The following is a 17187-nucleotide window of genomic DNA, read 5'->3' as shown; positions in this document are numbered from 1 at the left end:
AGACCAATGATCCTTCCTGCTGAGTTGTGAATGGTTCCATAGTTGTGAATGGTTCAATCTGTTGTTTTGGCCCTGTATTGAGGGTTATCATTAAGCATTGGTGCAGTTGAACACCAAGGAGAAGAGAAATTCAAAAGATCCATACATTTTAGCAAGGCCTATCTGTTTGTTATACACAGGACATTCAAACCAGAAGCTTAGGAAACAGCAGCCAGAAGACTGTGTTAGCATACAATTGAGCATCTGTTGTTTATTTCATTTCATCATTTACTGTTATATTTTTATTTTATTTTATTCTATTTTATTTTTTGTTAAGCAGAAAAAACAACATCATATGGTCTATAGTTTTGATATTTTATTAGTACTGGCCAATTAAATCTTCTAAGAATAGAAGCAGCAACTTACTGGAAGTGCTCCACTTGCTTAAAGACAATGCTGCAAAGGTAAGCCCTGCAAATAGAATGACCCCGGCTACTCCAGCTCCCACAATCCCTGAAAGCAAACTACTTCCTAAGTGTTATCAGTCCATTAAAAACACATAAATGAAACCTTTATAACCATTCTCACTTTCACACGGAAATGCAGTAATAATCATCCAACAAAAGAGTTCATATGCAAAGAAAGTACCAACCGAATCAACAGCAACAAAGATAATAGCTTTGTTCAGCTTTACTCGGTATCATTCACTATTATATTTAAAAAGCAGCAAGCACAGATCCTAAGACCAACAAATTAAAATATAACCCCAATACAAACTTTGCCTAATACACCAAAGCCCCCTTGAAAGAGCTACTAAATTTCACACTTTAATCTTAAAAAAAAAAAAAAAAAGCATATCCATGATTCATTTCCCAGAACTATCACAAAAACTAAACATTTAGCCTCCCTTTATGCCAACTTTTCTCAATTACAATTAAACATGGATAATTACAGATTCTAAATAAGAAAGGTAAAAAATCAGAAGAACACAAATTTTTCCAAGTAGGCTAACTTTAACCCACTTGAGAGAGCTACATTTTGCATTACAAGCTAACAAAATTAAAACCCATAATCCATTTCTCAAAATTAACTTTTTTTTTCAAAAAAAAAGCCAAAAATAAAAAAAAATTAAATTCATTACCTCTAAGCCATTTCTTTCTCTGATTCTCAATAGACTGATCACTATCATGATCCGAATCAGACCATCCAGCAAAATTATCCGCAGCAGAACTCGACCCAACGCACGAACCTCCATCAAAACGCCGTTCATTTTGAGGCAGGAAGAGGAAGCGAAAGCTACCACTACCTACCTCCTTGTTCCTCATCCAACGCCGTGTTTGTGTTGGAGGCGGTATTTGACGGTTATGGCAATTCATGGCTAACCGAAGCTGTAGAGAGGTTGGAGAACAGGTGGCAGCCATGGATGATACCATGGTGGGTTTTTGTTTGATTTTGGATTTATGTAGTCAGAAATTGAGATTGGGGATAATGGAGAAGTTATGATTGTTTATATTGACGGGGAGGCAAATGGAAAGCTTTTTAATGTTTTCTTATCTATCTATCAATTTCGAAGACAGTGAAGAGTGTTTGTGTTTGCTTTTCGTTTACTTTTTTTATTTTATACTGAAGAGATTGTTTTACTCCTTTACTGTCATGCTTTAAAGTTTTTTTTATTTAAAAATATATTAAAATTAAAAACATTAATTTAAAAAAATATTTTTGATATTATTACATTAAAAATATAAAAAATTATTTTTAATAAAAAATAAAATTTAAAATATATAATTTACATTATAATTCAAATACACTTTTAAAATTATAAATATTTATGTGGTGTGTTATGGACCATAATATTTTTTTATTAATTTAAAAAAAACACCCATGTCATGCAATAAATTTTTAAAAATCTTTTAATTAAAAAATAAAAATTGAGCATAAATCCATGCAAGAAAAACTAATAGAAAACATGTAAAAAATAATTTAAAAATAAAAATAAATTTTCAATAAATTACATGTAAAAAAAAAAACAATTAGACCAACCTACAAGTCAGATATATAAGTTATATATTGATATTGAAATAAACAAATAAAAAAGAGACTAGGTAGAATTCCAAACATATATAATATTAAATAATAAAATTAAAAGAAAAGTTAAATAAAAAAATATTGAAAAAAACCAAACAAACCAAACCCTATTATTTGGATCATGTGAATGAAATAATCTAACATAAAGCATACTAATAAACATCATATAACTCAATTTCAAATAACTTAATATTGAAGTATGAAGTACAAAAAATATTAAATTTAAAAAGAGCAACCAAACAAAAAATTGAGTTAACTTGAGAAACTCGTAATCCGAGTGCTAGGATTGTGAAAGACAGATAGAAAGTTATAAAGTCTATCAAAAAACCTCAACCTTGAAGGACGAAACAAAAAAAAAATATATATCAATATAAGAAATTATAAAAATAAATTCAACCAAGAATAAAAAATAAAAAGACTTAGAACAACTTAAATAAGTTAAATTCACAAAACATCACCTAGAAGGCATATAAAGAAAAACCAAAGCCTAATCGCTAATATTAAAAATGTTGAACGGTGAAATAAAAAAAATTAGCTTAAAAAAAGAAGTAAATCTTCGAGGCTTAGACTGAGGTATCAAACTCGCAACTTATTAAATCTTATACTCAAGTTGAATTGAGAAATTCAATTACAAAACCAAAGTATATCCATTAGATAACAACAAATAAGAAAACCCAAGTTATTTTCAAAATTAGTAAAAACTCACACAAAAAATAAATAAATAAAATAACAAAGTCAAGTGTTTAAAACAAGAGTTTGAAGAAAGAAAAAATAAAACAAGCAAACTTGAGAAAAACTTTCTAACCTGAATTAATATCAAAAGCACTAAACCTCTTAAATCATGGATTTGGATTTAGTTAACAAGCTTAAATTCTAATTAATTTAATGTTAAATAATAAAATAAAAATATATATAAATTTAAAATACCTACTAAAAAAAATAGTAATAAAAAAAGGGATCAAATTTGAAGAAAAAGAAAACTTAAATAGGACAGAATTTTAAGAAAAATAAAAATTTACCTCAAATAAAATGAATAGAAAAATAAACTAATAAGGACTAAAATTGAAAAATTTTAAAAATAGAGGGGGTAAAACTGAACATGAATTTTAATTTTATAAATAATTTTATTTAATTTTTTTTAAAATATCAATGAGTGGTATCTGAAAAAAAATATCAATTTAAAATGTTAGTGGAAGAAACCAACAAAAAACAATAAATAAGACTATTTTAGATAACTTGGATCATGTTCAAGACCAACAATAGATTCTATAAAAATAAAATAAATAAAAAGAATGGAACCAAATTCCAATTGAATAAATGTTAAAAGATGATTTTTAAAAAATAGCTTAAATTAAGGGAAATAAAAAATCAAGCAAACATAGCGTAAACTTCCTAAAACTAATTTAATTTATGAAACTCACAATCATGAAATCTTAAATATAATTCAATCAAGAAGCTTAATTCTCATACAATTTAATATTAATAGATGAAATCATGAAAAGATATTAATTGAAAAAACTTATTAAAATAAAATAAACAACAATAAAAATAATGATAATCAAATTTGATATGAAAAAAAAAACTTAATAAGGATGAAATTATAAAATAAAAATGACAGCAAACAAAACATACAGCAACAAATAAAATACAAACCAAGTTTGAAAGATTAAAAAAATTAAATAGAGTAAAATTAAATATACAATTCTAATTTTATAGATTATTTAAAATAAAATAAATAGTAATAAAAAAAAATGGATCAAGTGATAAGGAAAAAAAAATTGAATGTCTTAATTTGAGATTTTGAAAGGATTCTCGTGGAATTTAAGGGAGAGATAGAGAAGATAAGGAAAAACAATAGTAGTCAATACTAAATTGAAGATACATCTTATGCATTTATTATCCTGTCATGAAAGGGGTATTGAGATATGAAAGGTAATATTTGGTAACAAAACAACCTCGCACATATTATCCATTTTTTTTAATATCAAACATTTATTAAAATATAAAAATATCAAAGTTAACATGAAATTTATAAAAATAAATAATGATGACAAAACCAAAACACCTTTGAAAAATAATTTTGATTATTTTGAACCCAAGGGTAATTAAATAAATTAAATTTAATAAAAAAAAGTTGGAAGGGACATAAAAGCTCCCATGCTTAATCCACTTTTTTTTACTAGGACATTTAAGTAATTTACTTTTTTCTAAAAAATAAAAATTTAATTGAGTTATGGTAAACAGATTATTATGCTTTCAAATCCTAGCTAGATGTTTTTTTAGCTAGCAGAAATTTCATCAAAATACTATTCTAATAAGTAATGTTTATTAGCCTATTCTATGTTATGTTATAAGTAAGATAAAAAAAAAATAACATAATAAAATATCAATGCATTAATGATGTTTATTCTCCTAGAAATTTTTTTAATACCATTAGTTATTTTTGTTTTGATTAAGAGTGCAAGGATCTTTTTTCTTTTTTAAAAAACAGTAAAATACCCTTACTGTCCTTTAAAGGAAAAAAAATTGATAGCTAGCTTCTAGGGACTTTTTTCAAAATTTCACATTTTATTGCACAGTAATTTTACAAAATTGCCCTTAGTTTCAAAATTAATTAAGTTTTTTGGGTTTTGTTTTGTATTTTCATACCGGGTTTTTGTTATAATAAAATGGATAAAGGGGTGAATTGGTCTTTAAAAATAATTTAAAATTTTTTAAAATTCAAAGCACATTAGATTTTCCTAATTACCCTTAGTTCCATAATTAATTTATTTTTTATGGGGATATTTTTGTAATTTTAGCTAAGTTTTTTGTTATAATTAAATGGGTAAAGAGATAAATTGATCTTTATAATAATTTAAAAATATCAAAAATTCAAACTCGTCAAATGCATGATTGATAAAACTTTTAACTACTTTAGTAAAAAAAACTAAGTATTTCTACCAATTCTTAAATATTGATTTTGTAGTTAAAAAAATGCTTCATTTTTTAATAATTTAGCCTAAAATCTTAGAGATTTGTTAAACTCATCTTGATCATGTAAAAGGTATAATTACTTGAAAGTATCTCTTATTGTCTAACAAGAAAAACACTCCATCAGACGCATAAGTACTCATCCAAAAGAAAGGTGCTCGTTGGAAAAGAATCTGGCTTTGATTTAATATTTTGTTACTATCATTTTTTATATTATTTTCATTAATTAACTATAATCACATGAAAATAATAACATTTTCTTTATATAATTGCCTTAAAGATCATAATAAATCTTTATTTGAATGATCGTACTATATACATATATATATATATGTATGTATATATAAACTTGCTTGTCTGGTTAGATGGTTAAAGGAACATAGATTTTTATAAAATAAATAGACAAATATATTAACTCAACCACAATCCATTTGAAAACCTTTCCTTTTTTTTCTGTTGCTTGTGAAAAGGACATCAAAAGGATAAATTTCCTTCCTTTCATATCTAACAACTGAATCGGCTGGCCGAAAAGTCAAATACAACTAAATAAACATCCAATTGCTGATTATCTTGTTTAAGTTTCCAACGGATTCAACTCCCAGGATAATTTACAACTTCCAACTGGCCCTGCAAACTCTGTGGTGTCAAGGCCACAAAGCTCGGCTCAAACTTCTATTTGACGTGCTTTGTCATTGCCATTAGACATGCTTCCTTCCCACAACTCAGGCAGTTCCTTCCTAATCCAAGAGACAACGATAACAGGTCCGAGTGTAGAAGGCACCTACATTCATCATCAAGCAAGGAAAACTCAGATAAATACAAATTTTTTTAAACCACAAGAAATATATAGAAATCTGGCACGTAAAAAATACATATCGAAACGGGGCAAGGGGCAAGCCAAAAAGTAAACTAATGGAATGTTGCAAGTACAGAAGATTAGGAAGTTCTTTGCACGATATTTAATCTCTTGTGACATAAAAAAAGCAACAAGATCCGGCATGCAAAAGGCATGTATATTCCAAATACAGTATTCAACAAATAAATACATTGCCAATAGAAGTACCAGATAGAGAAGAGCAGGTTGCGGTGAGTGAGTCAGAACACCAGCAGCTAAAGCAGTTACTAATCCTGTGGCATATCCAGGAAGTGCATACCATATGTATCTATGTCCCTTGGAAGAATGTAAATCTAAGAGATTCATGGGATCCCTGCTCTTTCGGTAGTCAAAACAAAGGACTAATGCTAGAAGCATGGCAGGTATAGCCTGCAAGAACAACATTATTGAAATAAAATGTGACATCTTTCAATATTTTCCCTGGAACAGCACAAGGTGCCAAAATCATCCATGTACAAAAACATCCAGTAAACTTTTGGTGCACAAGCATGCATGCAAATAAATTTAACAAATATCTTTACCAAAATTAAGTTGAAAAGAAAGCATATCATCTTGTATCATAGGATAACTTCATGTTCCAAGCATGCGGGCAGTAAAATCATTATTCATAAAAGCTTAGCTTTTACTACCAGAAAGAATAGCTTGGAACAAGAGCAACATTAAAATCAGTTCTTGGAAGGCCTCTGAATCAGAAAGGTAGAAGAAACAAAGTATAGCCAGGGGCAAAATGATTATGAAATTTTTTAACCAATAGGTCCTAAGGATCTTGTATCTTCATCATTCTATATCTACATGCATGGTAAGAAGATATGGAACGATGGGCTCCCATGGATACAATCTGAACTCAGACTGCAAAATGTCTACCTATCATGACTGGACTACAGACTGCATGCGAATCCAATAAAGGGATTAGAAGCTATATATCAACGATTGAGAAATCCAAGAGCATGATGCAACAAGGAAATTTATAGAGAACTGGTATTTAGAATGATTGCACAAAGAACTGCTCACTCACCATCTTTTACAAAAGCTTACGTAGCAGAGATCACCTCAACAGAGGTTTCGAGTTAATACTATACAGATACACCTGATATTTAGCATGACTGCTCAATGAACAGCTTATCCAGCATATTTTAAAAACAATAGCCTAACAAAGATGGGGGAGGGGGACAGGTTGTTGGGGCCAACACTACACAGATGCCCCCGGTGTTGCCCCAAAATATTTCCTAAGTCCATTTGAGAAAACTATAAGCAGAAACTTTGATGTCAAACCATCACTATTTTGGATGGGGGGGCAGCATGTCTTATAGACTCGATAAATACTACGCAAGACCACTAACAAACAAAAGAAACATGCTAACATACCATGTCGCCAAGACCAAGCATCATGAAATCTGTAGCATTTCCTCCTGAAGCTGTACTACCCAACAAATTTCTGGGAAAGACTATTTTCACTGGCAACTCAAGCTTCTTTGTAATCAATTGCAAACCTGGAAGACTCAAACTATTGACCACTGTATGAACAGGATTTGATGCTTGTTGCGTTGCCACTGATACCATGACATTGACACCAAAAAATTTCTCCGAGAAGAATACCCAGAAAATGTCATATACGAACAAGCATGCAAGGAGAATTGCACATATTTTGATGTTCGGAAGCCTTACATGACTCACAAATGCAATGCAAATTGAAATACCCAACAGATTGTTCAGTATCCAATGCCCAGAAACAAGCCAAGCAGAAACGGTTAGAAAGCATGACACCAACAACAACCCTTGCATTCGTGTAAATGACTTTGAACAGCAACGAGACACATGCGGGTCTGCCAAACCACAACGTGACTTTATATAGGCAGCAAAAGGAAAGAGGGAGAAGAAGAGGGATGAAACAGAGGCAATGGCTGTAAATGCAGTAAGGAGCTGTGAGACAGACGAAAACAGGTAAAACATCAACAGCAAACTGCAAGAACTCATTATCGGGATCATCAGTGCTTGTGACCTATCCAATGTAATGGATGCTTCTGACCAGTCACGGTTTCTCTCCATTTCTTTGCCATAATTTAAAGCTCGAAAAGCAGACCCAAATGTTACAGCTACTGCTGTCACTATAAGGGTAACAGGTGCAGGTTCCAGCAGATACAAAAGTTTCCACAAGGTCTCCATGAGAGAGAACCAAACTATTTCAAACCAGTCTTTCTTACTAATAAAAAACCAAGAAAGTCTGGCCACCAATTTTGCAGTCAAAGTTGCATCCTTTGTCTCATGAACACTTTAATAAAGATAGTCTTGGAACCTGCAAAGCAGCGCGGTCCTGTAAAAAGAAACATAAGTGAACACAGAACACTTCAAGCTTCTGTTGCATATATCAACAAATTCAATATTTTCCATTCCCGGCCAGAAGTAAAGAACATAACTTAAATACAACACGCGTAGCAACCCAAGTAATGAATGATTCCCACTTTCTTTGTTTTCCCTAGCTTAGAATGTCAACCAACATGAAACAATTCCCATCCAAATTAAAATCAAGCAAGCACATTTCATTTCTCAAAACAACCAAGACAACAACAGCCTCAACTTTACCGAACCAGTGACAATTATGCTGCCAATTTAAGTTCAAATTTTCATTTTTTTTCCCTTCTAAAAACCCTTCCGAAACCAAACAAAAAGACTCAAAATTTCTTTATTATCTCAAAAAATGAACAAATTCAAAACACAAAACTTTCCCGGTAACCAATCTACAAGCTATTAACTCAAATCCACTAACTAACATGTAGAGCTTACAAGCAAAGAACAAAAAACAATGAAAATAAAATGAAAAAGGTAAGAAAAATTTACAACTAAAGATCTGAAACCAAAAGAAAAGAGATTTCAAAATGGGAAATCAGGGTCTGAGAGAAAGGGCTGACCTGGGACTTTTTGAAGAGGCTGAAAACACACACGCGCTCTCTCTCAGTCTATCATCAGCCCATTTTCTGTCTGGCTCTGGGAGCTGCCTGAAAACGGACAACAAAAGAGAAACAAAGTACCGATGATTTGCCAACTAGCCACCGTTTTTGTATACAGGGAAGCGTGTGCTGCTACTGGCTAACCAATTCTCTCGTTGCTAGCTACGTGCTTACGTGCCTGTGCTATGGTCTGCCTGGGATGGTTCACCTGTTTCTGTTTGTTATGTTATGGGCCAAACATCGAGGTTTATAGTTGAAGACAACTTAAACTCTTTAGACCTCCATTTTATGCTCGTGTGGCCCAAAAGACCACCATTGATAAGCCTGACCCAAGCACTAGCCCACTGCCGAGAAGCCTACCATACAAGTCGCTCTACATTCCCAAAAACCTCACCATCCTTATAAAACCCAGCCAGCTCATGGCCTAAGCGATGTACTGCACGGGTTAATCCATGCTTGATTTTTTTAAAAATAATTAAAATAATATTAATTTGATTTTTTTTTTAACTCAAACTGGATTTCACTCAAATTTTAATTTGATATATCAGATTTAATTATATCAACTCCCCGTCCAGCCCCACATGAAACTTGTCTGGTGAGTAAATGTGTCGCTGAGTTTAACTGCCAAAGCCGAACATGTTGCAAACTTGCAATCACGAGGGGGTGAATTAAAGAAACTTAGGTGAAGCTTGTTTGAGATAAGATTCAGATCTAACAACCGTGAATGAGTTGGCTACTTAAGATTAATAATGGGGGAGAGGGAACACGACCAAAACAAAGCGACCGGAGTTTCATCTGTTTAAGCTTTGTTTTAGATGTATCTACCAACTCTTAATGGCAATAAATGATAAATAAACATCAAAACAGGTGTGAAATAAATATGGTTAATATTCAAATCTTTGGACACTTTGTTTTTTTGTTTTAAAAATATTTTAATTTCTTTTCTTTAATTTAATATTTTTTTTTGGTATTTTTAGATCATTTTGATGCATTAATTTTAAAAATAATTTTAAAAATATAAAAAATTATTATTTTAATATATTTCTAAATAAAAAACAACTATAACCATACTTTTCCAGATACATGAATTAAATCCTCCCTTTTATTAGTATCTATGCACGCACAAGGTTGATTCATAGGTTCCAATATCATTGAGATGCCAAACGTTTATTCTTTAGATTATAATCACATTACTGTTTGTTTTTTTTTAATTTTTCTCTTAAAAAAGACCAACATCTACATTATTAATGCGTATAGTTAATTAATGTGTTTACTACATATATATTAATATGTCTTTAATAAATATTTGAATTTCATAAATATTGGAGGAAGGCTTTCAACTCCACCAGCCACAACCTTGTTGCCTTGCCTACGCGCAAGTGCCTCCCCCTTTAACTTGGTATGCCAATTTGCCAAATTTCGTATAAATAGTCCCTATAGCTGATTGAACCAAGTTAATTAACCCCTAAAATACACAACAAAATTAAATAATCTCTCTACTAGCGCTGGCCATCCTCTCCCAAAATATCTTCTTTCCTATCCAAATCTCTTCATCGTATTTCCTTCGTTTTTCTTTCTCTATTTCTGATCTCAAGCAGAAAAACTAATTAAAAAGACTGAAAATAACATAAAATTGATGAAAGGGCCGAACCATAAACATAACGGTTAAATATATAATTTATAAAAGACCAGTTAATTGATTTCTTAAACATCAGGGACCAAGTTATAGTTATAGTTTTTGTTTTGGATCAAATAGTTGAATACCAGGAATACAGGATTCGTTGACGCATCCATTGCAAGGAAGGAAGGAACGGGGGGGGAGAGACGCACAAGGCTGCGGCTTCATGTGGACAAGTAGCCATAAGGGGACCGCCAGGCACTCACAAGTCGCAAGTTGGCTAGAATTCTCAACAACGAATCCCTCTTCATCTTCCCTACATATACCTACACAGGCAAAACTTTCTCGCTAGGAAACAATGACTTGTAAAACGTTATCTTCACCAACCCAATATATAATCCATCCACCACCAATTTCCACACCAAAGACTGGTGCTTGTCTTCCCTTTCAAGACTCTTATCATAACACGATAATTAATCTATTTCTTGACGGGTCCCGTATACCAAGTTCGGTCCATTGCTTTCCCTTCCCCTGTCACTTCTCTCCGGCGCCATCTCTTTCCAAGACAGAAAAAACCACCTTGGCAACTTCAAGGCTTCAAGTCACAGCGCTTCTTGGATTGCCAACATCTTTCACTACTAAATTCCCTTCCTCTCCTTGAATACAGCTGACACACATTGCCACAATTTAACCTTTCCCTTTTCAGTATCTTCTTTATCTCTTTTTTGCTTCCTTGCATAGGATCCCAAGTCCTAGCTCTCGTCACATGGACTGGATTGTCCATGTCTGGTTAAGAACATGAGCAATGCATGAGTTAGAGCTGACACCACTCCGGTTGTAGATTCCCTAAATGTCCCTTCTCTTTCATGTCATAAGCGTCTGATTTCAGTTCCTTTCAGCGTACAAAACGCATTGCTGTCATTCAAGATCCATCTTAATTCTACAAAGCTAACGCCCCTATCTCCCATTCAAGATGGATTTAGCAGTAGCCATATTACTGTTATTGTTGAATTTGGCGTCATGGTGCACTTGCTCAGATAGTCGACTTCTTGTTAAGATGACTCTGGTTCCCAATGCTTCCAAAATTGGTGGCTGTAAGTTCTTACTATATCTCTTACTGTCTTATTGATACATCATCAATTCTTTAATTATGAAGCATTAGTTAATTACTATATATTATTTTATCATTAACCCTTGTTTTCTTCTTCCTTGTTGGTGAATGTTATTCGTAGTTTGCTTGGATGGAAGTTTGCCAGCGTATCATTTGCACAGAGGATTCGGTGCTGGTGCACGCAACTGGCTTCTGCAATTTGAGGTAATTAAAATACTCATGGTAAAAGGATAAATTAAGTATTCATTAGTTAGTTTAGTTGATAATAAAGTCATTAACAAGGTCATGGCATGTTAAGCGATCCGGAATTAAATCAGTTTCAGTCTTTCTTTCCTTCTTCTCCAATTCAAATTTTAGAATTGGATATTTAAAAGGTTTTATTCTTCTACATAATAAATATACCATATCAATATAAAAACATTTTTTTTTAAATAATTGAAAAAATAATTTAGTCATAGTTGATACATAAATATATTATAAAAACCAATGCATAAATTCATTTGAAAATAGTTGAATGAAAAAACTATGGTTAGGTGCTATCATGATAAAAGTTCATTGGTTTATTATAAGAGGGTCAGTACCACACAACAAAAGGTATCCAATGAGGACTTGCCATGTAGGCAGTATTCTTCGGTGAATGTACAGTGACCTTGGGGAAGATGTGTTGACCTTTGTTAAGTTTTGTATGGTTGGAAGATTTAGGAAACCAATACGACAACGTGGGTTTAGTTTGCCTAGGGTCTCGTGCATCATGTTGCCAGTGCAACTTGCAGCTCGCTTCACCATTTCAGAGACTCTGCAGATCCATGGCCTGGATTTGTCTGGTCTTCTGCTAAAGAGGGTAGAAATTCATTATTGGTATAGCAGGTTAAAACTATTGATGGGCTTGCTGAAAACTGGAAGGTAGAACGTGCGAAAGTAACATATCAACTCTCAATTTGTGAAATCATTTCATAGGAATACAGCAATTTTGATCGCTACAATAATCACATCTATAACTCCCGCCACGTTTATTGAGAAATTTTGCTCATGTCGTGACCTCAATGGCCCTACGAAAAGGAACATGCCGAAAGCAGTTAAAGAACTGCAAAAGATGCACCAAAGAGTACGTCCCACGATATGGTCTCAAAAGAATTGCTCGTCCAAATGGGAAAATCATTGGTCTAGATTCCAAACTTTCAACCTAAGCAAAGCCTTTGATGTAATAACTAACAGTCCCTGTTGTTGCCCATCAGTTTTGGTTTTGGCTTACAGCTTAATTAGGCATTAACTTAACCATGGTGGCAGTGGTGACCAGTTGGAATAGAAGTTGCAAATAATACGAGGAAAAAAAAAATTATAAAAGCTTGAAAATCTTAAAAATCTTCAAAAAGAAGATTCTCCAAAAAAGTTAATGTTTAGGTTTTTTTGACATGAGATAACACACTGGATTGGCTTTTAGGGAAAAGAAAATAGTTGGTGGGATCCAGAACTGTGAAATTAGGAAGCTGAAAGTTAACAGGAAGTAAAAAATGATTATGATGTTTGATAGGGAGGTGGATGGTGCAATGATATCCAATCATGCTTGGAGAGAGCCCAAACGCGGCGGGGATCTACCCTTTACATGAACAAGTTGGAGGATTTCAACGGAATCCTAAGCAACAATGCCTCTCTTAATCCAGGTAATTAATCACCTTGTTATCAAAAATCTAATTGCCCATTATTTCGTTCACAGAAATCTCGCATATACATACATGACATGTCCATGTTCTTCATGTCTTGTTTCACGTGATATATAGTACAGTCGACAGACAGCTACTGCTTCTAGGCTTCCAGATAGTTTCTCTCCTTTTCCAACCTTTCCTGCTTTTCTTGTCTCTGAAAAAAAAAAAAAAACCAAAACCCTATTTTATTGTCTTCACGGGTCAATATCACTCCCAAGAACGTGTTAGTGAGTTTCAGACCCAAAAAAAGCAGCACAGAAAGAGATAAACACAGATGAGAAATCTTAATAGCTTGTTCACATGATTGACTTTGGGTCCTGTCTCATGTTCAAGATACAAAACATTAATTACCACCTAAATCTTGTATGGATTTATGAACTTTTTTAATAGCTTGTGTACATATACAAAGAAAAAGCTTCTCAGTGCAATTGCAAAAAATGGCAGTGATTTCTGTGTGTGTTTGAAGCAGAATACTAACATTTAGTCACAGGCTACAAATTTAATGGCAAAAAATGGCATGATTTTAACATCTCCGTGTGTAGAACTGGTCTTCTTCTTGTTAATTAACCATTAAATTCTGTTTTCTTTATCAGACTTTTACAACTGGAACCGTGTGAAGCTTAGATATTGTGATGGAGGCTCGTTTTCTGGAGATGCCAAGTTCGACAATGGGGTAGTCCGCTAACCTGAAATTTTCATTCCTTTTGTTGTCATGTTGGTTTTGGAGTACAAAGCTTAAAGCTTAATCATAATCTTGCTAAAATCTAGTGAACTTAAATATATACGTTCACCTCTGTTTAGTAAAGTAAGAAAATTTTGTTTGTTGCACAAATTTTCTTGCACCAAACATCAGATTAAAGCTTAGTTAATTTGATCCGTTTGGTGTGCATGTGATTGAAACAGACATCAGTCCTTTACTTCAGAGGGAAAAAGATTTGGGAAGCAATCATTCTTGATCTTCTCCCCAAAGGCTTGATGCATGCACGCAAGGTAAAAATCTCACAATGGAATTATTGAACGTGCCTCTTCGTTTTGAATAGACTATTGTATTCTGCTTAAAATCATCCCAGAAGTGGAAATGTGATCTTTGTGGTCATCAATTTGATTGTAGTTTTGAACAATCATTCCGTCTCTTCTCTAGGCTTTGCTTTCAGGTTGCTCTGCTGGGGGTTTGTCGTCCTTTCTCCATTGCGAAAACTTTGCCAGGATATTACCGAGGAATACCAGCGTGAAATGCTTGAGTGATGCTGGTTTTTTCATGGACGAGTCAGTTTGCTCTTTCTTATATGAATGTGCAGTGAAATTTGTTTTCTGTCTTTTTATTTATGTTTTCATATTTTTTGTGCTTGTTCTTACAGAAGAGACGTCACTTTGAACCACACTATGAGGAACTTCTTTGAAAACCTTGTTTCTCTACAGGTAAAACTTGCTGAAATCTGTGTTCCATTGCGCCGTGCTAAATCATGAATCTTGTATTGATATTTTGAACTTTCCGTGGCAGGGGATTGAAGAGAATCTCAATAAGAACTGCACTAGTTTCCTCAACAACCCAAAACTGGTACCTTTTACTGAAGCCTCCTGTCTAGCCTTCTAGTCTGGTTTTTGCTAACTCGGGTGGTAATGGCATTTATCTTGTATTGGTGCAGTGCATGTTTCCGCAGTATTTCTTGAAATACATCACAACACCATTCTTCATCTTGAACACAGCCTATGATGTTTACCAAGTAATTTCTGTCCCGGCCTTCATTTATCTGAAATCGCGTAGCATCGCTTTGTATTTTTATGTTCATTAGACAATAAAAAATGATTGAAACTGCCAAATTTAACAGTTCCACCATGCATTGGTTCCACCTTCCGCTGACACGAGAGGAGACTGGAACCGTTGCAAGCTTAACATAGCATCATGTAACACACGACAGCTTGACATATTGCAAGGTTGGTCTCGCTGGGGCATTAGCCATCCTGTATATGAGCTCAAAGTTTTGCAATTTGAATAAACTGAAAACATCTCGTATCCAGATTTCAGGCAAGACATGCTGGTGGCGTTGCTATCATCTCGCATATATTCTAGAAGAGGGGGAATGTTTATAAATTCATGCTTTGCTCATTGCCAAAGTGAGTCACAAGACACTTGGTTTGCGCGAGACTCCCCGCAAATACACAGTAAGGTACATTGCTAACATTATGCCCGTTACGCTCTAGGAAAATCTTAGATCACCTGCTTTAAATTCAGGCCATGTTTTTATCAGCTCAAGATCATGGCCGAATCACTCATAAAATCATTGAAAATCCTGAAGCCAACATTGTTCTATGTAAAGGTTACTGCAATAGTTCAGACATACCATCTCTTATGTTTCCCTTTCTTCTTATATAGTTTAAACTAGCAAAACTTAAATTGCTTGGCATTGTGAGTAAAATCTCGACGTCCTTTTTCAGACAATTGCAGAAGCCGTTGGCGACTGGTATTTTAGTAGAATTACAAGCAAGTTAATTGACTGTGCATATCCTTGCGGCACCTTCTGCCATAACATTGTAGCATAGTTCATTGCACAGGTATGTCAGTTTCCTCGCGATCTCAGATATATTTATTATCATTGGCAGATCACCTCGTGTTCTTGTTGATGAAGAGCAAATGTTGCAGGTTTCCTACACGGGAAAGACAGATGGGAAAACAGAGATTTTTACTAGCTTCGTTGCTAGAATCCTGGAGATACCATGAAAGAAAACGAAGAGTATAAAGAAGGGATATGCTAAAGGAAGTGCAGGAAACGATGATGGAGTTCAGAACATTTTTTTTTTTTTTTTTTACTCTAGAGGAAATCATAGGCTGGTGAGAAATACAGTAAAATCAATATCAACACAGAGAAGGTTCACAGATTTTTTCAAGTTAGGCAGTGAAAAAATTGAAGGCTTTAAATAGGATGATGATGATAATAAGGAGGAGAGTGATAGAGAGAGGTCTCAAAAACTTGTTGAGATGGAATTTACGGTGAGGATGTTTAGTATTTACAGGAGTAATCGATTCAAAATGTTCTCTTCCGTGGCTGCCTATAATCACACTTCTTTTTCATAATGATATTCGCTGCTGGGGACGAAAATACCAGGAATCCAATTCTATGCTTGAAGTGATGTGGTGTGAAGGGGGTGGTATGATATATAATCAAGGGTTGAGCTTTTGTTCACTGGAAAGAGGAGAGGATTAATCACGCGTTCGTTCAGCTGGGAATAATTCTGTAGCGTACCAGGTCGCGAGCACAACGCTACAGCTTTAATAATTCTCCAAGTCCTTGATTGGATATCACTTCGCTACGCTGGGAATCCAACGTCCAAAGTAAAATCGAAGTCATGATCGGGATAACGTAATGGTGGTTTGAAAAATATTTTAGAAAACATTTAAATTTTTCATTTTAAATTAATATATTTTTAAATTATTTTAATATCATGGTAAAAATAACTTTTAAAATATAAAAAAGTATTTTAATATTTTTTTTCAAAAAATCATTTTAAAAAATAATCAAACTTACTTTTACTAATTCTTTATTGGGCTGGCTAGCATAAACGTGTTTAAAAATATAATTGTAGTTGTTTTTCATTTAGAAAAAATATATTAATAATATTTTTTTATTTTTTAAAAATAATTTTTAAGATTAATATATCAAAATAATTTAAAAATATCAAAAACATATTAATTAAAAAAATTTAAATTTTTTCAGACACTTACAAGTCATTACAATTACATACAAGGACATACACAGTTATTTTTGTTAAAAAATAATATAAATTATATTCTATAACTTTATTTAATAGCTTAAATTTCTAGGTGAGATGATTTTTTAATATGATATCAGAGTTTTAATAACTAAACGATCATGAATTTT

The 17187-nt window shown here is 33.0% G+C and overlaps 3 protein-coding genes across 5 annotated transcripts in view; 1 reads left to right on the top strand and 2 right to left on the bottom strand.

Moving 5' to 3' along the window:
* Positions 1 to 1555, bottom strand: part of LOC105142691 (GPI-anchored adhesin-like protein) — a 5527-nt gene extending 3972 nt beyond the window's left edge. The window contains exons 1-3 of one of the 2 annotated variants that reach the window (XM_011050448.1): positions 1121 to 1555; positions 406 to 492; positions 17 to 72 (exon numbers count right to left, since the gene is read on the bottom strand). In XM_011050448.1, coding sequence (XP_011048750.1) covers positions 17 to 72; positions 406 to 492; positions 1121 to 1412 — 435 coding nt within the window. In that variant the 5' untranslated portion in view covers positions 1413 to 1555. Of the gene's footprint in view, positions 1 to 16; positions 73 to 405; positions 504 to 1120 lie in introns of both variants that reach the window. The other variant, XM_011050450.1, reaches the window with a different exon arrangement.
* A 3958-nt stretch (positions 1556 to 5513) lies between these two features.
* Positions 5514 to 9082, bottom strand: LOC105142682 (signal peptide peptidase-like 1). 2 transcript variants are annotated; one of them, XM_011050430.1, is made up of 4 exons: positions 8839 to 9082; positions 7298 to 8225; positions 6101 to 6301; positions 5514 to 5818 (listed from the first exon to the last, which is right to left on the bottom strand). In XM_011050430.1, the coding sequence occupies exons 2-4, from the start codon at positions 8093 to 8095 to the stop codon at positions 5702 to 5704; spliced, it is 1116 nt and encodes a 371-aa protein (XP_011048732.1). In that variant the 5' UTR covers positions 8096 to 8225; positions 8839 to 9082; the 3' UTR covers positions 5514 to 5701. The 2 variants fall into 2 exon arrangements, with proteins under 2 accessions (XP_011048732.1, XP_011048731.1); XM_011050429.1 differs by having other exon boundaries at positions 7298 to 8243; positions 8839 to 9080.
* Positions 9083 to 10707: 1625 nt separating this feature from the next.
* Positions 10708 to 16421, top strand: LOC105142681 (uncharacterized). Its single transcript, XM_011050428.1, has 13 exons — positions 10708 to 11589; positions 11728 to 11810; positions 13138 to 13267; positions 13903 to 13982; positions 14213 to 14299; positions 14451 to 14575; positions 14668 to 14728; positions 14811 to 14867; positions 14956 to 15033; positions 15139 to 15244; positions 15329 to 15477; positions 15746 to 15862; positions 15951 to 16421. Exons 1-12 carry the CDS (start codon positions 11469 to 11471, stop codon positions 15848 to 15850), a joined length of 1182 nt encoding a protein of 393 aa, XP_011048730.1. The 5' UTR covers positions 10708 to 11468; the 3' UTR covers positions 15851 to 15862; positions 15951 to 16421.
* The last annotated feature ends 766 nt before the right edge of the window (positions 16422 to 17187 follow it).

This window comes from Populus euphratica, unplaced genomic scaffold (genome assembly GCF_000495115.2).
Source record: "Populus euphratica unplaced genomic scaffold, PopEup_1.0 scaffold148.1, whole genome shotgun sequence".
Classification (NCBI taxonomy): Eukaryota; Viridiplantae; Streptophyta; class Magnoliopsida; order Malpighiales; family Salicaceae; genus Populus; species Populus euphratica.
This window is presented reverse-complemented; position numbering and strand designations above follow the sequence as displayed.